Raw genomic sequence first — 21,905 nt, forward strand, 5'->3', positions numbered from 1 at the left:
AAGTATAGCCCCAGCCCAGCAGTGACCAGCAATGAATTAACTACTGGGGTAGCAGTGGGGAAACCAGACTGGGGAAATCATCTCTGTCACTGCCGGGTTGTCACCCTCTCTCTCTCAGATAGACCCTAGTGCTGAACTACTCCAGCGATCCTCTCAGGAATTCCCAGCACCCCGACTTGGGGTAGAGCAAATCCCTTCACAGGTCTATAACAGTGGATGGCAGAGCCTCCACCATGTGCTGCTGTGCGTAGAGAACTGAGAGGCTGGAGTGTGATCATCGCCCTCCCCCTCCCCCCCCCCCTTTTTTTTTTTTGAAAGGCTTGTTTCTCTCTTGTTGTGAGGTAACTGGATAAACACCAGCCCGCTTCCTGCCCGGCTGCTGCTGATTGGCCCGCGGGACTTTCAGGAATGCGAGCGACCCCTTAAAGGCGAGAGCAGCTCCTCCAGCCACTCCAGTGCACCGGCCAGGGGCTGCAAGCCAAGGGAAACCTCCGGGGGCTACAAGCAGCTACTGATCCGATCCACCAAGCAGGACTCACTGCTACCCTCGGACTGCTCCAAGAACACGAGAGACCCCGCTGCAAAGAGACACTGGCACTACTGGCTATGGGGCTTTGCTGAGCGCGTGTAGAGCGCTAGAGACAATAACTCACCTAAGAGTCACCAGGAGAATCCAAGGGCTTCAGAAGGATATTGATCGCTCTTTATTCAGTGGCTGCAGAAGATATTTCCTCCCCTGGGTTATCTCTAGGGTCTCATCATCTTTTTCTGTAAAGGTAAGTGCTGAAGCAGCACTTTTCTTCCCCCCTGCGACGTAATGTAATTTCTAAGAGACAAAATCCAATCAAGCAGGGGGGAAAAACCAACTGAAATGCGTGAGGGTTTGTGTGTATCTAGCTACATATGCACTCTTCGGTAATCTCTCCCCCACGTAGCCCTTTGCAGTGTTTTCCATCTTCAGGGCACCTGACAAACCTATTGATTGCCAGTGTCCCCAAACGTTACTTTTCTGAATGTAATGGCTATGAGATGTCCTTTTATTGTTGTTCGAAGGTTTGTCTGGGAGACCGATCTTTGCCATGGAGCTACCAGGCGGACTTTTTCTCCTCCTAATGCTTGGTGTCTGCGGAACAAACCAGATCCCAGGTAAGAACAGTGGCTTCATTCTGTATCTGGTGATTATAAAGAGATTTCTTGAGTCAATATTAATGGTCAGGATTTTTTTTTTAAGGCTTCTGGTATCTTTGGTGTTGACTTTGAAGGAATGAAACCTTAAACTGTGATGAAGAGCTGCTTTGATATTTCTAGCCCACAAAAATGCATTAGCCTGAGGAATATTCAGATTAGTGGTTATGAACAGCAAATTATTTCCTCCCGTGGAGAATTTATGTAACCTTCAAACAAGGAAGGATTGAGCACTCAAGGACTTTAAAGTAGAGCATGGTTTGCTCACCTTTCCACACTATGCTGGAAAAAAATGTAGCTGAGGAGCTAAAAGAAGCAATCTGGCATTCTCCCTTATCTTGCCTGTACTGTGCATTACTTAGCAGCATAGACCATATAGAGAAATTATTTATGTACTAGTTGAGATCTCTGTAGGTGATCAGAGAACTCTCACCTTAGATTTTAAAATGGGATCTGACAGATGTGGGCACTCTGCTCTCCTCCCCTTGTGTCTCCTGGTGTGCTTCCCCTCCTCTATTGGCGTTTAAAACTCCACTCGCTGTCCAGCTACCTTTGTGCATAAGTCAGGATGTAAGTGATACTTGCCTACCGGCATCCCAACTGGAATGCGCCATGCCCTTCTGCATAACAGCCCCCCTATGGAACTGAACTAGCTTCACAGCTGCCCCTGCCTGCACTGTCTCTCCACCAGCTCCCCATTCCATTGGACTGACCTTCAACTCCCTTTTAAAGCCCCCATTCAGCCTCAGTGAACACCAGCCCCCAATGGGGCTGAGCTACTTTCATAGCCCCCAGCACCAGAGTGTGCTCCCCCACCCCAGGGGTTGCACAGCCACTCAGCCCCTTACTGTCCTTGTTCACAGTGCTTGCTCTGGTCTCTCCACAGAGTCTGGGGGAGATGATAACAGTGTGTTTGACCTCTTTGAACTCATCGGCTTCACTCGCAAGGGGGCCGGACGTCGGGCAACTGGGGTGCACTTGGTGAAGGGACCTGATACCTCCAGCCCTGCTTACCGCATTGAGGATGCCAGCCGCATCCCAGCCATACCTGATGACAAGTTCCAAGATTTGCTGGATGCCATCTATGCTGAGAAGGGCTTCATCTTGCTGGCTACCCTCCGGCAGGCCAAGAAGAGCCGGGGCACCCTGCTGGCCGTGGAGCGCAAGGACAGCTCTGGCCATATCTTCAACCTGGTGTCTAATGGCAAGGCAGGCACCCTAGACCTGAGCCTGTCCGGTGATGGCAAGCAGCAGGTGGTGTCAGTGGAAGATGCCCTGCTGGCCACTGGGCACTGGAAGAATATCACCCTGTTCGTGCAGGAGGACCGGGCCCAGCTGTACGTAGGGTGTGAGAAAATGGAGAATGCTGAACTGGACATCCCCATCCAAAACATCTTCACCAGGGACCTGGCCAGCAGTGCCAAGCTCCGCATCGCCAAGGGTGGCGTCAATGACAATTTCCAGGTTAGGCGCCTTCTCTCAATCAGCAGCTTCATGGGGCTCCTGCAATGAGAGAAATGCTTAAAGGCACCGTGGCCGCACCTAGACACCCTTGTGACACAGAGTAGTAATGAGAATAGGAGGGGTGCAGCCGCTGATCAGCTTGTGCAGGAAAACTGTCCACATCCAACATAAATAGTCTCCACAATCTACTTGGATGCTTGCATGTTAATGGTGGGTTGTAGAAAATCCTCTTCAAATCCCAAGCTCAGTTAAGCTTTAGACTCATTGGGTGAGAGATGGTGAATTTCCTAAGGCTACAAGAAGAACTCGAAGTTTCTGATCAGATAAATAGTTGTGTAGTGAATTTTGGTAAACAAAAATAAAGCCCAGAATATAGAGAGGAGAAGAAAGGACATTGTATGTCTGTGGAGTTATTAGACACTTAGATCTGGGGAAAAGAGTGTTCAGACATAGGGCTTGCTATCACTGAGTAAACGGGGGGTAGTGAAGCATTCTGGAAACATGCCTCACCCTATTGCCTTTGACTTTTATGTTTAAATTGAAACTGGATTTTCTGTGCAAAATTACACTTCTTTCCCCTGTAATTGCTACAAAAAGTTGTCATTTTTCCTCTGTCCACAGGGAGTGCTGCAGAATGTGCGGTTTGTCTTTGGAACAACCCTGGAAGCCATCCTAAGGAACAAAGGTTGCTCCAGCTGTAAGTCTTCAACTTTTTCTGAATCCACTGACCTATTAAAATAGGATTCCTCAGCATGCTAGGAAGACAAGTTGAGACAGAATTCAGAAGTATGCTGAAATGCAAATCATTATTGTATAAGAAATTACATGACTTTTTCAGGCTTATAGGCAAATAAATGGACCTGGTGACAGCTATGTTAGCAGGTGTTATGCACACTTCAAACGATGAATTTTTCACTTGTAATCTTGAGAGATCAAGTGCGTGTATCTATATTAACATGCATATACTGTTTTGTTTTTAGCCACTAGTGCGATCATTACATTGGACAATCCCATCAATGGCTCCAGTCCAGCTATCCGTACTAATTACATTGGCCATAAAACAAAGGATATCCAGGCAGTCTGTGGCTTCTCCTGTGATGAACTTACAAATATGTTTGTGGAAATGCAAGGATTGCGGTCCATGGTTACAACACTTCAAGACAGAGTGCGCAAAGTGGTAAGTGCCGAGTAAACCCAAAGTAGTTTTCATTAGCTAGTATTTGAGTGAAATACAACTTGCCTCTAAGACTTGTAGACCAAACTACAAGTGTTGAGACAAAGGAGAGCTTTGTACAGAAGATACCTGTAATGCTTTTTCTTTTCTGTTTCATTAAGACTGAAGAAAATGAATTGATTGCCAAAGTAGTGCAGATCACGCCTGGTGTGTGCATTCATAATGGAATTCTGCACAAAAATAAAGAAGAGTGGACTATTGATAGCTGCACTGAATGTACTTGCCAGGTAAAGACTTCTTACAGTTCACAACATGCCAACATCTGTATATAAACAACTGCTACCTAAATGATATTCGTTATGTAAAAGAATGAATCCTAGACAAAACTAGGCACACTTAAACTGCATATTGTATCATCCTCTGAAAGACCCATCTAGCAGCCAGTGATGTAGTAGGCTGTGCTGTAAATGCAGCTTTCATTTAATGTTACTGAAGATGCATTTTAGAAGGGCGTAGGCTAAAAACATCCAACTGATATAGTAGTCTATTAACCAATCTATTTCAGTGATTTGGGGAATGCCTCTGTTTAGTTTACACAAACCAAAAAGTAAACTAAGTTAAATACTTGGGTTCCAAATTAGGCACTCAACTGCACCTTTTACTGACTTAAATGAATAGGAATGAATCCTTGCAGTTCACTGGTAAATGTAACCAGTAAAAAGAAAATCCTGATTCTATAATGAAACTGTTAATGCCACAGAATTTGCAGACATTTTGCAGCCTGAAAGGAAGGACTATTTCATAAAGTTGGTAACTGCTAGCCAAAACTACCACAGAACTATATAAGGAATTCATTCTTCAATATGTTCTGTTCCTGTAGAATGCTATAAAATATCCTAAAATGCTGAATAATGCCATAAATATAATACCACAGACTTCTTTTTTAAAAATTCCTTTTATGGCATTCTTCAAATTTTGATTATACCTTCTTAAAAACACTTTGGAGTACAAATCCATCAAAGCCTGCCTCAATTTGGAAACCAAAGGCTAAGTATTGGATATAAATGGAATACTTGTAGGCCTTCATATTCTTTTTAACTTGTATTCAGCTAATGACATTATGATTCTCATTATTGAATGCTGGTAGCTGTCACAACCATTTGCCAGACTATTTTCTAAAACTATATCAATAAGAAGGCCTGTTGTCCTGAAAGGAACGGAACTGGCAAAAGTATACACTGTATTTTAGTTCTCATTCAGTCTTCTGGTGGAGTTTTTTGTTCTGCCTTCAAAGATCAAAGCCACATCTAACTATAAGTTATGGATTGCTGTTTTTTGAGCCAACTCCACTCAACTCACTTTATATAATCAATTTCAATTCAGATTAACACATGAGAAAGCTGGTTTCAAATTCTTCGTTAGTTCCTTCAAAGTTTGAAATATTTGATATATTATGTAGCAGAGTTCGACTCAGACATTTGGCAGTTTCTTTTGCTTAATTTCTACAAATTCTAAAACATTTCCACCCTTGGTTGGAAAGTAACTAAAGAATAACTTGGGAAAACTGGTCTACGAATGACTGGAACAACTACCACTATTGTGTCAGCTCTAAATACAAGGAGTCATGCAGTAGACTTACTACTGAATCTTTTCCAAGAAGTTCAGTAGATAATAGTCTTTAGCATTTGACCTTTTTCAGCTAAAATTTCATCTTAAACTTATTTGTACTTGCTTAGTTATGATTCTTCTTCTTTGTAGAATTCTGCCACTATATGCAGGAAAGTGTCTTGCCCTCTCATGCCTTGTTCTAATGCCACCGTTCCTGATGGGGAGTGCTGCCCACGATGCTGGCGTAAGTAGTTAAATTTGCCTGGAATTTTAGCTGTAATCTGCTCTGCTCTCTCACTTAGCTAGATATACTGTACTAAAATGTACTCTAAATAACACAATTGGGTATAGGATTACACCACTGGAGAACCATTAGCCTTAGTTTGCATTAACTGAATTTCGAGACCCTTAAATGATCATGCAGTCCTGTTCTAAATAAACTATAGTTGATAAATTAGCTATATTAAATTCTAATTACCACTTCTCAAAGTAATGACCACTGTGATACTAGAAACATGAAGATACTTCAGGCAGTCCAGGCATGGATCCCATTGCATGTTTGCAATGAAAGGAGGGTGGGATGGACATTTCAGATGTGGTTACTTGCTTTTGAATTTGGTCTTTATGGCACTGATCCAAAGAAACATGCCACATAAAGGAAGTTTAACTGTCCCTCAAAAGCCCGTATTACAAAGTACTGTAGACAAATCTAGTCTGATGTAACCAGTATTGAAACTGGAATGCTCTAATACCAATCAAACATAAGTCCTTCTTTTAAATCCATCTGAATTTGGAACTGCTGTATTTGGATAGCTTCATATCAACTTTCTCCAGCAAAATATTTGACTTTTCAATATAAAATTTGCAGAAATACTCTATCTCTTAAAATATCAGAGAAGTAAAGCTGTTACCATCAGGTTCTCTGATAACAACTTTTCTGATTAGATTTCTATCTTCCGCCACAATAAATATAACTATACTGTAAACTATTTACAAAAATATTTTGTCTCGATTCTGCTTTTAAAAAAGTGAATCTTCAGAGTTTTTAGCAACTGAACTATGACCACAACATAACACGAATAATGAATTTAGGAATAACAATAGAAGCAAAAATAGCATAGAACTCAAGTCATAATGACACGTGTTTGCTTTTGACATATCACAGCTATCGCTGTATTAGATCTCAGTGAACAGAGGGTGCTTGTATAGTAAATAAGTGGCCTCATATCTTCAAAGTTTATGGTGAAAACTAAGAATGCAGGTGCTAAAGTTACAACATATGTACCTAATAACTAGAGCTGTGCAGAGAATGGACATTCTGTTTCATGAAAAATTTTGAAATTTGGCTTCATTTTGAATCTGAACAAAACCTGAAAATTTCAAAATTCCCCAAACGAAAGTTTTGAAAACTTTGTTTTGGACTGATCAAAACACTTCATTTTGATTTCAACTCTTTAAATCATATAATATAAAATAAATTTTCCCAACAAAAAGTGAAACATTTCATTCTGAAAATGTCAAAATCGGATATTTTGACATTGTTGGAAATTTTTTCGAGGTTTTTCTCCAAAATGAAATTTTGGCAGAAGCAACATGATTTTGCAAAGCATTTAGATTTTGACCAAACTGCATTTTCTGATAAAAAATGGTTCTGTTGAAGTTCTTCCAAGCAGCTCAACTTATGGCCTAATGGGTTCAAGATAAGCAGCAATAGAACATACATGCAGTCCTTGCCTAACTGTAAGCTGGTCCTCCAAACAGTGAACTGAGAAACTCTTATGAAAGTAAAGTACAGCACTAAACTAGGTGTGTTGCCCTTTCCTTCCTCTGTGCTTGCCACTGAGACAACACGACAGAACCTTCAAAGTTCATGCTGAAATGTTTTGTAAAAGGAAGGCAAATGACAAATGTAGCCTTTTATTTTTTTATATTTTTTTGGCGGGAAAAGGGTTTAAACACAGTCTATAAAATAGAAGTTTTTTATTCCCATTTTAAGCAGAAATGTACTTCTCTTACAGCCAGTGACTATGCAGAGGATGGCTGGTCCCCTTGGTCTGAGTGGACTTCATGCTCTGTGACCTGTGGGAATGGGGTTCAGCAGAGAGGCCGTTCTTGTGATAGTCTCAATAATCGCTGTGAAGGTTCCTCTGTGCAGACTCGTACCTGCCACATTCAGGAGTGCGATAAGAGGTGTAAGTATTTCATCTGCTTGCATAGTTCATAAAAATTACCTGAGCCCACCCTGGGCTTCCACAATTGTAATTTAAGTATTAAATTAACACACGTCATAGTAATGATTTAAACCACAATAAGCTGCTTACAGATGGTACAAAACATTGGTATCTAGCTCTAGCAGTTCCTGAGATTTTTGCCTACTAAACTCATGTCGAAATTGAAATGTATGCAATGGAAGCAAGCATGAATGTTTGTTTTGGCACTGGGCCTGAACTAAACATAGCAAAATCTCAGGGCAGCATGCACTTAATTTTTTTGAATCTGTAGCCATGATGGTGGTGTAGTAAAACTCTGGTTTTTATTTAATATTGGCATTCACACACTGCCAAAAGTCTTCTAGGAACTATGCAGACATGCCTCAAAGAACTCACAGATATCTCAGATTAGATAGTAATAGGTGTTTGTCTCTTCTAAAGTCAAACAGGATGGTGGTTGGAGCCATTGGTCGCCATGGTCATCATGTTCTGTTACCTGTGGCACTGGCATGATCACTAGAATCCGTCTTTGCAACTCTCCAGTCCCACAGATGAATGGCAAACCGTGTGAGGGTGAGGCAAGAGAAACCAAATCATGCCAGAAAGACCCTTGCCCAAGTAAGTATACTGCTCAAATAGAGACTATTACATTATTTAGCTTAAACAACAAACCTCTTGAGCTGGAAGTTGCTATATAATCTATTCCTGGCAACTGTCTCTTGTTAAATCAACTGCTGGGTAAAATCTCATATTTTTTTAAAAAGCTACTTCAGATAAAATAAGTAAATTAAAAAATTAGTTTGAATAACACTCAGGCTCTAATTTTAGCAAACTTAGAAATGAAAAATGTAGGTGCTGCCATTCTGTCACACATACATCAATACCTAGGTTAGATGCAGCTAGTAGTATCTTGCTGAATTTACAATCAGTTCTGTGAATGTTTACATTTTGCATGGATTTGCTTTGTAGTAAATGGAAACTGGGGACCCTGGTCTCCATGGGATGTATGTACAGTCACATGTGGAGGAGGCATTCAAAAACGTGGACGTCTTTGCAATGATCCTGAGCCTCAGTATGGTGGGAAGGACTGCGTAGGTCATGCCACAGGGACCCAGGTCTGCAATAAGCAAGACTGTCCAATTGGTGAGTAACTCTAGTTTTAAAAAAATGGTATTTTTGTAGCCCTTAGATACATTTACATCTTCAAATATTTGTGCAAAAATTACACCTCATCTGAAGTCTGTATTATCTACATTTTAGTGATGGAGAAAACTGAGAGTCAAATTCTGCTTTACATTACATTGCTACAAATCTAGAGTAACACAACTGATTTCCGTGCCATTACTTTGGATTTCTATTTGTGTAACTGAGGGTAGAATACGACAATAGCTGGATGACTTTGTCAAGATAGCACAACAAGTCAGTGGCAAAGCTGAGATTAGATCTGAAGGAGTTTTTGACTCCTAGACCCATGATCAATCCATTAGACAACACTTCTTTCTGTAGCTAAGAATGCAACTGAAACCAATGACTTCTTATTTTCATTTGGCATTCTAATGTCATTGCCACGTAGAAATTTACTATTAGTATTTTCCATTGGTTAGTGAGGCTGTTTTCAAGTCTAAAATGCTGCCATACCCCTTTAAAACAGTCCAAAAAGTTTGTTTAAATTCACATATTGTTAAGGTGCTGGATATGGCCAGACTACTAAAATGATTGACATTTACCATGATTTAATCTTGTGTCTCAGATGGATGCCTGTCTAATCCCTGCTTTGCGGGAACGACATGTACCAGCTCCCCTGATGGTTCCTGGAAGTGTGGTGCCTGCCCTACTGGTTACCATGGCAATGGTGTTCAATGCAAAGATATTGATGAGGTGAGAAGTTTGAGTTCTTGTTTTTAGCCTTTTTTTTAATAAAAAAGTACAAAACACTAAACTACAAGTTAAAAATCCAAATGTCCTAAAAAATCCTCTGTCTAATTATCCCTTTTACCCGAATCTTTCCCACTTCAGTGTCAAGAGGTTCCTGATACCTGCTTTGTCCTCAATGGAGTGCACAGGTGTGAGAACACTGAACCTGGATACAACTGCTTGCCTTGCCCACCACGTTTCACTGGAACACAGCCTTTTGGTCGCGGTATTGAGGATGCCACAGCTAACAAGCAGGTACTGCCAAGTTGAGAATTTTCCTCGTTTATAAAATCTCCCTGCTGCCTTCTGTATTCTGCCTTCTGTATCCTGAAAAGGTTTGAAGTTTTCAGAAAAGGGAAAAAGCAAGTTCTTTACCAGCCTTAATGGTCTGGGAAATTAAAGGTTATCTGAAAAGAGACAGCATAGTACAAGCGTATAATCTGCTTCAGTAAAATGAGTTTTAGAAGCTGTTGCTTTCTTAGCCTTTTAAAGGTGGGAAGGAGTTTGGGGGAATGAACTTTTGTTGAAATGTTGCCAATTCAGAAATGAAGTAAATATTTAACATGTGACTATTTAGACCTGTACGTGCCTGATCCCTTTGAAGATGAAAGGTTTGAATAAGGAAAAATAGCAATTAATGCTAAGATGGCAACTCTGCATCAAGATTTTGTTTCTGAAGGATCTAGGATCAAAACAGCCATAAATTCCTCTTGCCTTAGTGGTATATCCAGGAAGAATGGGGATAGAGACTTTTGCAGTGGTTTTACTGTCTTTGTGTGTGTGGTCTTTTAGGTCTGCAAACCACGTAATCCATGCACAGATGGAACTCATGATTGCAACAAGAATGCCAAGTGCAATTACCTTGGCCACTTCAGTGACCCCATGTACCGCTGTGAGTGTAAACCAGGCTATGCTGGCAATGGCATAATCTGTGGTGAAGATACTGATTTAGATGGATGGCCAAATGAGGACCTTGTCTGTGTTACCAATGCTACTTATCACTGCAAAAAAGTAAGAAAATTCCCCTGTTCTCCCATTTACGGTTTTAAGAAATTGCCTTAGTATATATCTGAGGAATGTGCTAAATGCTCAATATTTTAAAGGCTTATGAGACAGTCAGGTCTTTGAGTAATTACAGATATTAAACTACCTATAGTGCAAGATAAGAATATATTCCTTCAGGGATATCATGGCATTGTATTGTCAGAAAAAGTCCCAGATTGTCGGAGAACCTGTTATTACAGCAGTTGAGTCATGCCTGTAACATTCAGGAATTCTGAACATTCCAGTAATTACAAAAATACCACATTTATGTTCCTATGAAGAGCCTATTTTTGGCCACTCATAAACATTCTCAAATGTCACAGAGAAAAGCTTTAGGCAAAAAAAGATACAGGGGAAGATTATCAAAAGTGCTTAAGTACCATCTTCAAAAATAACATACACTTAGGCTTTTGACTTTTGAAAACTTTATCTGCAGTCCTTAATAATTATGATGACTGGTTGAAATCAATGGAATTACACTGAGGTAACACCAGTGTAAATGAGATCTGAATTATGCTGTATAACTCTAGCTGTTCATGCTCTTAAAAAAATAAAGAAAACATGGCATTTATGCCTGGGATAAAAATATTGTGCACTTTCTCCTTTCTAGGATAACTGTCCCAATCTTCCCAACTCTGGGCAGGAAGACTATGATAAGGATGGAATTGGTGATGCCTGTGATAACGATGATGATAATGATAACATTCCAGATGACAGGGTAAGGCAATCTGAAAGATTCATGCCTTTTCTAGTGTAGCTTTTCCTTTCTCCATTCCCAATGGTCAAGTCCTGGCCTCTGATCTTAATCTTAACAGAAGATTGTAGGAAATTGACGGGCTTGAAGGGAAAGTTGGCTATCTGCAAAGAGATGCCTAACTCTGATTGATTGCATCTTCAGTAGCTCCAGGAATTAGCTGCAGCTGCCTGAGCTTTGAAAATTAGATTGACTGACTCTTGACTTCATGCTTTATTCATTACAATAGCAGCCTAACCAAGGTTTTCAAAATGTCATTGTAATTCACCACTGCTGCAAGTGAGAGCAACTTTATCACTTCTGCTATTTACACCAGTGGTAAATTTGGCTGAGATGCAAAGGGCTTGAAATATTAGCCAATGTTGATAAGTAGGGTGCATGTTTTTTTGCAAATTCTAAATTTGTTTTATTCCACTTCTTCCTCCCAGACATCATTTGGATCCATTACAATCTGAGTTTATTTTTTTAAAAGAAACTGTAGTTCTGATCTGTCCACTGAAGAGGGCTTAACTAGTTTGAATTTTCAAGCATTTTCTTAACTTGCATTAAATCTCTTCCTAAAACAAAAGCCATACATTTCAATTGTGTTGATAAAGCACCAAAGTAGTTCTCTCTTTATTAATAGTGGTTTTGGGCCTCTCCTCCCTCTTGCAGGACAACTGTGCATTCATTTACAACCCACAGCAGTATGACTATGATAGGGATGATGTTGGTGACCGCTGTGACAACTGTCCCTACAATCACAACCCTGATCAAACTGACACTGATAACAATGGAGAAGGAGATGCATGTGCTGTGGATATTGATGGAGATGGTAAGGTGTTCTGTTGCCATTTCCACCCTCCTACACATACGCAGATAGTTCAGTACTGCATAGATGTCAGTTATATGTTGCCTCTGTTGGTACCCCTGTCTTATACTAGATAGAAAGTCAGGTGTGTGATCAAGTCACCTCCTAGTGACTGAGGCTATAAGCACTAATCCTATTACAACCAATAGAAATTCTCCTTTTAGTTTAGGAGCCTGTATTTTTTGAAGCAGGTGGTCCTGATTTATAGCCCTGTTCACACTGGCAATGGGTGTGAGATATAACTAATGAAGTCCTGTGCTATCCCATGGTTATAACAGGGGTCTCAATTGGTTGTTAGATAAATTACTGTAGATTATGCTGTACAAGTGTGGGTATTTTAGCAACATATAAACTGTTGGCTTAATTGTCAGCCTTATTTACTTTTTCAGTTCCATATACAGTATTCAGATTGTGAGTTTATGATCTATGTAAGCCACTTGAATTCATCAACTCTGCTCTGCTCCTTTAGGCATTCTTAATGAAAGGGATAACTGCCAATATGTCTACAACGTAGACCAGAGGGATACAGATTTGGATGGTGTTGGAGATCAGTGTGACAACTGCCCTATGGAACACAATCCAGACCAGGTAGGTTTTTGTATTCTGACCTCTCTCTGGATCTGCTATTCAAATCTTATTTACCATTTAATTTTTACCCTTTGTTATACACGCTGTGCTGACATGACAAATGATGCCTTTATCAGGTGATAACATATCTCACAGGGAGTTCACACAGCTGCTAGCTATTGACTGAAAAATTGAGTAATGGAGGTTTGTGGGACTCTTGTTTGAAATCATATGTGTCCTGAGCATTTTTAATGGGAGACACTCATGTCTGTAAACTTGTCTATGGATCTTGTCAGTTGCAGTAACTCTGGGAATACAGCATGAAATTCACATGGATAACAACTAATTTTAAATAGCCTATGAGAATTTCTTCTCAGTGATTCTACTGTACAGTCTGGAGTGTAGTCAAATGAACATGCTGTACAAGAAAAACGAAGACTATGTAAATTACAAATAGAGACACACGCATTACTAGGGTTGGGGTTTAAAAAAACCCACTGGATCCAAATTAGCTAAAATAAAGGAGTAATGTGACTCAAAAAGCAACCGTTGATTTTTATTTTATTTTTTTCTGAAAAAAAACAACCCCCAAACATTTGCCAGGTGCTTGACATTAATGCAGGTTGTATGCTGAACATCACAGAGTGTGCTAGGAACAGAGGTAGATCTTAGGCATGGCAGGGCCAGAGGCTTAACTAGTGCAGTGCCTTGCATTTCATTTTATATAGACACATTGCTTTTTTGAGACAAAGGTTAAAGCAGTACAAAACAACCACATTTCAAAAGATTGCCTTTGCCAATACAATAAGGGTAATACTGCCTGCTTTCCCCTCTTTATGGCAAAGGCTCAAAGGCATATTCCAATATTCATAAATAATATGAAGAACTAATCTTTACAAGATTAAGTGGAGGTGAGGGAGTTTCCAGCCCCTCCCACTGAATTTGCTGGTTCTAAGACACTCGACGGCAGCGGTGGGTAAAGCCTGTACAGTCCTGTCAAGTAAAAGGCAGTAAGATGAATAGCTTCAGGGGCATAACTGGAATGCTTGTATGGTTCCAGAAAAGTTGTTGCAAATCAGTGGAATCCAGTGTAGTACTGTAGTTGCCTGGGCAGTGTTACATGCAAGGATTTCAATGATGCTTAGAAAGTTAGGTGGCTTTACATTTGCCCCATTTACTTGACTTCTTTCTAATAGGTGGAGGTGAAGTGGGGGGAAGCATGGTCCATTCTATTGTTTTTGTTAGGTTTTTCCCTAGCTTTTCATGGAGTGTTTTCTTGAATAGTTGTTTTAAATTGATCCACAAAACTCTTACCTGTAAGTATTTCTGTAGGGTAGAGTATTAAGGACAAAATAATTTAAACTCTAGCACTTGTAGCAATTCAGAATGTGTAAGTTAAAATGGCCTCTGACACTTCAATAACTCCTGGGGTCTGAGGAGTGTCTGCAAGAATATAGGACAGGCTAACTTTTGATAGCTCTAACAAATATAAAGCTAGATGCCATGTGATCATATTATAGAAACTGACTTTTGTATATACTTCAGCAAAAACAAGATGCTAAAATATATATAAAATGCAAGCAGAAGAGAGTTTTCCAAACATAGTTACTTCCTTTAGTAATGGGCTATCTCCTTACAATACCACTTAGTCTGTATGTTTATAGAGGGCTTTGGAGGCTGTTTCTGTAATTAAGAAAATTATGACATGGAGCGGAAGCCATACAACAGTCTGTCAAAACATTCTTATAATGTAAGAGTGATCTAATGGCTAGGTACATACCAAAGTCAGTTTCATATGGTGCTTGGAACAGAAAGATACTAGGTGCAAGATGGAGGGTAAATTGACACTAGATCTCTGCAAATCTCATGGAGTAAATAGAGACTAGCCTGCAGTGGCAGAAACATTATATGCATAATTGTACATATCCTGGGAAAAAGCTGAAAACCACACTACTCTCTGAGCCCCAGATATTCAGATAAATAAGCCTAAAGCAACTGGTTAGTGAAATGTTAATAATAAAGTAGTTCAAAAGAAATTAGCACAGCTAGTCTTGTCTGAATCACAAAATGAGTGTAAGAATTTAATACTGGTCCTTTTTCTTTAAGTGAATAGCAATCCTAAATTCTAGCCTTCAAAATTTGTATTTCTGTGTCTTTCTTGTCAGCATCCTCAAGTGCTGCAAGAAGTGTTGTGCATTTTAAAGCTTGTTCTTCAAGCTTTTCCTCTTCTCCTTCTCCAACAGGAGGATTCTGACTCTGACCGTATAGGTGATAAATGTGACAACAATCAGGACATAGATGAAGATGGCCATCAAAATAACCTAGATAACTGCCCCTATGTGCCCAATGCCAATCAGGCTGACCATGACAAGGATGGCAAAGGTGATGCCTGTGACCATGATGATGACAATGATGGTATCCCTGATGACAAAGATAACTGCAGACTGGTTGCCAACCCAGACCAGACTGACTCTGATGGTACGTAAGATGAACATTATAATATCAAAACCAGTCATTTTCCACAAAGGCTTGTCTAGCATTACATACAGATGTGTAAAAAATTCTGTTATGAATAACTTGTTCTCTTTTTAAAAAGGATTAAAAAAACCCAAGTGTATACAGTTTGTATTTGTATTATGTCATTCCTTTTTACTGCAGATCTTATGCTGATTCCCAGTATCTTAATGAAGTTTGGGAATATGCCAAAATGGAAGAAATATTGGGATAGGGAGAAGGGATATGAACGTATTAATCGATCATGGCTACTGTAATTAATGTAAACCTAAGGCATATCTTTAAAAAAACTTGACACTAAGATACCAGGGTGAATATGTAAATAAATCTAGGCCTCTTACAAGAATTTGCCTTGTAGTAGTGGCACAGCCAAAACATTGCAACGGATTTCAGTCTCAAGTGTCATGTATGACTTTGAGGCAACTGTAGTGATGCATCATTCTCAAATTATGCCAATGAGTTTTCAGAGTTGTCACTGTGAACCTATACTTTTGTAGGTGATGGACGTGGAGATGCTTGCAAAGATGACTTTGACCAAGACAATGTGCCAGACATTGATGACATCTGCCCTGAGAATGTTGACATCAGTGAGACAGACTTCCGTCGATTTCAGATGGTTCCCCTGGATCCCAAGGGAACATCGCAAAATGATCCTAATTGGGTGGTTCGTCACCAGGGTAAAGAGCTGGTTCAGACTGTCAATTGTGATCCTGGACTTGCAGTGGGTGAGTAGAACATTTTGGATCCTCTCTCCTCATAGTGTCTTATAAAAGTCTAGAAACTTAGCTTTAGGTCCAGCATAAGGCTAATAAAAGCAGAGGCTTCAAACTTGGTTTCCTTATTCTTCACCCAGGATTTGATGAATTCAATGCTGTGGACTTCAGTGGCACATTCTTCATCAATACAGAAAGGGATGATGACTATGCTGGCTTTGTATTTGGTTATCAGTCTAGCAGCCGTTTCTATGTAGTCATGTGGAAGCAGGTCACCCAGTCTTATTGGGACTCAACACCAACCAAAGCTCAAGGATACTCAGGTCTTTCTATCAAAGTCGTTAACTCTACCACAGGTCCTGGAGAGCACCTTCGAAATGCTCTGTGGCACACAGGAAACACCGCTGGGCAGGTAAGAACTGCATTTGTGGTTAATTATTTTCTTGCACCGGAGGCCAGGCTTTATTCTAACAATAAGCATGGTAATTCTGGGGAGTTTATGCATCCTGTTAGTGTAGAAAGGGGCTCTTAGAAGAAATAATTATTTGTAATTTGTAGTTGTAGGATTTTGTGTATAAACTTGATTATGAAGAATAAGCTCTACATAGATTCCCTTTGGAGCTAAGGGACTCTACTAAGTTTAAAACAAGTAGGGAGTCCATTATTTCTGATGACCTTCTGAAACGTTCAACATCCAGCACTAGGCAGATTGAACAATTAAATAGGAACCTCTGTAGGAGTAGAGTTAAATCAGATGGGTTTCAAAAGACTCTATTCAGAGCCTGTCTTTTGGATACACTGTCCAGCTGTAGGCCCTTATTTTGAATATAAAAGCTTCTCGAGATGTTGTCATGGTGTCAAAATATTGCCTAAATAATTGGATTCCTCTGTTGGTTATTTATAATCGTATCCTTCTTTTTTAGGTGCGGACCTTGTGGCATGACCCTCGTCACATAGGCTGGAAAGATTTTACTGCCTACAGATGGCGTCTTAGCCACAGACCAAAGACTGGCTACATTAGGTAACTATTGTTGTGATATATCTGAAGGGACTTGAGGGCAAATGTCATTTTGGTAATGGTTAGCTTTATATTAAAGATAAAAACTTACCACAGCTGACAAGGATGATTTATTACTGCTCTTCTTGCAGAGTTGTAATGTACGAAGGGAAGAAAATCATGGCTGATTCAGGACCAATCTATGATAAAACCTATGCTGGTGGTCGGTTAGGATTATTTGTCTTCTCTCAAGAAATGGTGTTCTTCTCAGATCTTAAATATGAATGCAGAGGTAAGGATGGCATCTTGTTGGTATGACATTTTACTGAAGTACATTGAAATAACAATTGTTTTCTTCTGAGGCAACTTTCTTTAAAACAAATTTAAAGATTGAAATTTATCAATTTAAATTGTGTGTGATTATACAACATTTTGATAATCTTATACTACTCTTGAGACACATGCAGGATTTCTTTTGAGATCTGTGTGAGTTGTGCTGGGATGGATAGAGGACATCCTGTTAATGAATTTTGCATAGTTAAGTTACCATCCACTAAAAGTGAAATGTTGAAGAGACTTAATTGCAGGACATAATGTTTTAAGAGGCATATAAAATATATTTACTTCATGCTTTGAACTACAGCTAGTGATTTTTTTTTAACACCTGGCCAGATTTTTCAAACATGTGCATAAACTGCAGTGTGAAAAGACAAAATCCTTACTTTCATATTAATGTATACATATGCACATGCAAACAAATCCCAATTGGCTTGGACCCATGCAAAATGTATGCACAGCTCATGGTTTATGTGCCCATACAAGTCAGGGTTTGTGTTCTGCTGAGTTGGAGTGCATACACACTTGAAAACCTAGTCCATCACATAACTCAAATCTTTCTTACATTCCTGGCCATTTCATACAAAAGTCTGGCTCAAGAAATTGCTACCAAACGGGTAAAGAACTACTTTTCAGCTTAGTCCCTAACTATAATGATGATTAATAATACAGAAATATTTTAATTCATTCTGTAATAAGTTTTCTGTCTCCTCCCGCCCTTCCTCCACAGATCCATAATCACGAGGTTATTGATCCAGAGACTATTTAAAAATGCTGGTATTGCACCTTCTGAAATGTTTAATATTTTACAAACCCTGGGACCATTGTATTCCTTCCTTCTTTTCTTCTGCCTGCACAAATGTGGACTCAAAACACATGACCTGCCTCAAGAATGCTTTTGAAAGAATGAAACGGAAAGTACACTCAACATATGACCTCGGCTAAAATGGAAGGAAACAAATGTATTTTTCATGAATGAGAATTTGTCTTCATCTAAAAAGCACACATTTGCTTCAGTAAGACATTTGCTTTGCTGTTTATCACAGTGTAATGTCACTGCCTCTCTTTTACTGGTGGTCCCACCAAGTAGCATTTTTGTAATAAGAACATCTTTGGATGTGCTTTGGACTACTTAAAAACGAAAGACATTTCAATATGTGAGGAAAGGGGATTTGGGATGGGAGGGTGGACTTTTAAAGGTTAAACAGAAAATTCCCATGTTTGTCTAAAAGGTGTCTATGCTCTCTGGGGTTTATATCCAGGTAACTTGGAGAAACTGTTACATTTTGGACTAAATATCTTTCAGGTGACTAAAATATATTCCTTGATTTCATGATGTAGACTAGCTGTATTAGCGAGTTAATCCATACAGTATAAAATAGAAACTGTAAAATGGATCCCCAGTGGGGGAAGAGGGCATAAAGATTGACACACAGGATTGCACCAGCTTGGTGAGAACTGGGATTCACAATTGGAATCTAGTACCATTGCCTGATTAAATAGAGATATTTATTTTATTCCACATGTAGCAAGTGCAGATGTAGCAAGAACTTTTCTCCATTAGCACCTGTGCTGGCCTTCAAGGAACAAACATCTGTGCTTTATATTTTATGGTTAAAAAGGCACAACAAATGACAATAGTAACATTCCTTTTTCTACAAATTTCATGGACTTTTTTTTTTTTAATTCCTCACTTTTTGGGAGGAGGAAGAAGGCTGTAGATAAAACCTTAAAAAATGTAAAATATTTATTTTTTACCTATCCTGGATGTCATAATGACTGAAGGACTATTGATAAAACAAAACACAATAAATGCGTCAAGACTATCCATATAATCATTGTTACAAGTCTTCAAGACTGTACAATTGTAAATACAGATTATTTATTAATTCTGTTCTATACTGAACCTAGATTTTAGTTTAGAAAGCTTTTTTGTTTGGATCAGATAGCTGAGATGTATTAATTACAAAAAGCAACTTTCCCATAAAGAATGTGGAGCACAGGGAACAGCAGCAGGGAGGGAATGGAATGAATGTTTGTTGGCTTTTTCTCAGTCAGCGTTCCATGTGTTGGTTTTTTACTACTTTGTGCAAGGCAATTGGTGATGGCCTGGTAGGTTACCTTTCTGCTTCTTTAAGAAACCACAAGTCCTATTTAGATACTGTCAGTTCCTATCTCTTGAGCCTGTTACTGGAGAGACTGGATAGCATTTGTTACTAATCATTTACGTAGTGCCATTAGATGTACATGGTGTTTGACCATTGGTCAACAATATGCCAGACAAAGAACATAATCCCTGCCCCAACAAGTTTTCATACTAGAGGCACAAATGGCACTTGTCTGTATAGCATTGGATTGTAGCCATTTATGAAGTTGCAGGTCGCACATTGGAATGATCCATGTGCAGTGGCAAAAATAGGAGGCTTCACAGAGAAGGTGGGATTTTAGGAGCTCCTGGAAGGGGCTGGGGGGGGGGAGGGGGGGGGAAGACATACGTTAATTGAAGCTGTTCCAGGTGTAAAGGGCAGCATGATTATACCTATAATCCTTTGTCTTTCCAAAAAAAAAAAAAAAAGAGAAAAAAAGGAAAAAAATAACAAGGTGAAACTTTTACGTACAAATATTACCTCATTGTGTGACTGAGAAAAAAAAATCTTCAGATCAAGCAGAATTTAAATGTCTAACAAACTTTAAAGCTACTGTAGAACTTTTTAAAAAATTAAATGCTGTACATAGTCAAATTCTCTTTGCGGAAAAGTATATTCCCAGTAAGAAAATGGCATTGAAACAATGTTAAATACTATTTCTAATGTTGTGTTATATTTTTGTCATCTTGTATACCATTGCTTGTATTTTTATAAATTATTTTTCTCATTGCCATTGTAATAGTTAATCTCATAATTGTGTAGATACGCTATTTAAATAATTTATCAGGAAGTGCTACCTGTAGAGTTAGTATTTCTATTTTTATAAAATGTTTGCACACTGAATTGAAGAGTTTTGCTCCGCCGCCCATGTTTTTGCTATTAGCATAATTTTCTAAGAACATGCTTTTTTGTACACATTTTTAACCATTTTACATTTTAAAGCTGTGTAAGTTGTACAATAAAATTTCTTACATACAAGGAACAATAAACCAATATGGAAATTTATATTTACATCTTTTTTTATCTAGTTTCATTTCTTCTCACTATGATTCTATGGACTACTTGAATTAATGGGTCAGTTTACATTAACTCAGTTGTGAAAGCTCAACTCAATAAGGATAGCAAACTAAGATAGTAATGATAGGGTTGATATGAAAATGAAGCTTTTCCTAGAAATATAGAACAGGGCCAGGATTGAAGTCAATGGCAAGCCAGGATTATATCCCATATGTTAAGCACCAGATGAAAGTATGATGTAGACATGAATGTGTTCCATACTGTGGGCATGCGCCATGAAGGCATGGCTGGTCAGTATGCATTAGAATATGTCAATGGTATCCACTGACCTGCTGTTGGAACCTGGAAGTAGAATGTCAAGTTACTGGGGCTTCACTCTGGAGAGTCTTCTCCAGACAGCCATAGCTAGTAACTTAAAGCTGCCACCCATTGTCAGAGAGAGAAGGAGGGTGAGGTAATATTTTTATTGGACCAACCTCTAGCCAACAGCTTGCCTCTCTAATATGCTGGGACCAACATGGTTACAACACCACTGCAAACATCCATTGTCAGGGCTTTTAAGGAGGGCAGTGGTAGAAAAACTTTGTGACCTTACAAAAGAAGGTGTGAGGGGGGAAAAAGAAGAATCATTCTGTAGGGTGCAGCTGTCTCAACAGAGTGCAGTTTTCAGTCCCTCTGCACCAGCAGGAGGTTATCAAGCCCTTTTCATTAATGACACAACATGGCAGCCACTCCAAATAAATTTAGTGTATGGCATATGTTATGGATTTACAGTGTCTGTGCTATGCCCCAGCTTTTGAACAGTCCTCTGGGGCTACCCCTTTAGTGTGTCAGACCCCCGCAGGTTCACCCTGTTCCACAAGGGTAGGCCATGCAGCCTCAATGACTCTGGAAGTGAGCCACTGGGCTCCAGAACTCCTGTTTCACACCATTAGCTCTGCCCAGGGGGTCTGAATGAGCTAGACAGATGTTCAGCGATACTTACCCCCTTCAGAGATCAATGCATGTCAGTCAGTATGTGCAGCAACACCAGGCAGCCTTCTCAAAACCAGGTTGGTTTTAGTAGTCAACTGTGATACAGGGTTGGGAAGTCCTCAGGTTAGTATAAAGAAGCAAAGGTTAAGACAGAATTCATGCTGGCCAAAGCTGGGCTCTACCAAGCCACGCTGCTGTAGAATCCATCTGGCCTCTCTCCCTCTGTGACCCTTTGCCTCTCAGTCCCAAATGAGCTGCTGTATGTCTGTGTGAACCCAGTTCTTAACACAGCTCCTGACACCCATCTTCTTTGTTCTCTCAACATCGCCATGCTATGTTTGCATGTTCAGTTACTTTTGCAACTAGGTGTTGATCTTTGGGGTTAATTGCAGCCCTTGATATCTCATTCACCCCCACCCCAGACCACTATGTGACA

At 39.6% G+C, this 21,905-nt stretch overlaps 1 protein-coding gene across 1 annotated transcript; it reads left to right on the forward strand.

Annotated features, from left to right (window-relative positions):
• The first annotated feature begins 409 nt into the window (after positions 1-409).
• Positions 410-20,482, forward strand: THBS1 (thrombospondin 1). Its single transcript, XM_065404251.1, has 22 exons — positions 410-776; positions 1,054-1,146; positions 2,072-2,649; positions 3,271-3,346; positions 3,630-3,826; positions 3,985-4,110; positions 5,582-5,675; positions 7,450-7,623; positions 8,083-8,259; positions 8,611-8,784; positions 9,392-9,519; positions 9,658-9,810; positions 10,348-10,566; positions 11,210-11,317; positions 12,008-12,167; positions 12,673-12,791; positions 15,014-15,248; positions 15,782-16,009; positions 16,138-16,409; positions 16,921-17,018; positions 17,147-17,286; positions 18,061-20,482. The coding sequence occupies exons 2-22, from the start codon at positions 1,080-1,082 to the stop codon at positions 18,066-18,068; spliced, it is 3,531 nt and encodes a 1,176-aa protein (XP_065260323.1). The 5' UTR covers positions 410-776; positions 1,054-1,079; the 3' UTR covers positions 18,069-20,482.
• The last annotated feature ends 1,423 nt before the right edge of the window (positions 20,483-21,905 follow it).

This window comes from Emys orbicularis, chromosome 4 (assembly GCF_028017835.1).
Source record: "Emys orbicularis isolate rEmyOrb1 chromosome 4, rEmyOrb1.hap1, whole genome shotgun sequence".
Classification (NCBI taxonomy): Eukaryota; Metazoa; Chordata; order Testudines; family Emydidae; genus Emys; species Emys orbicularis.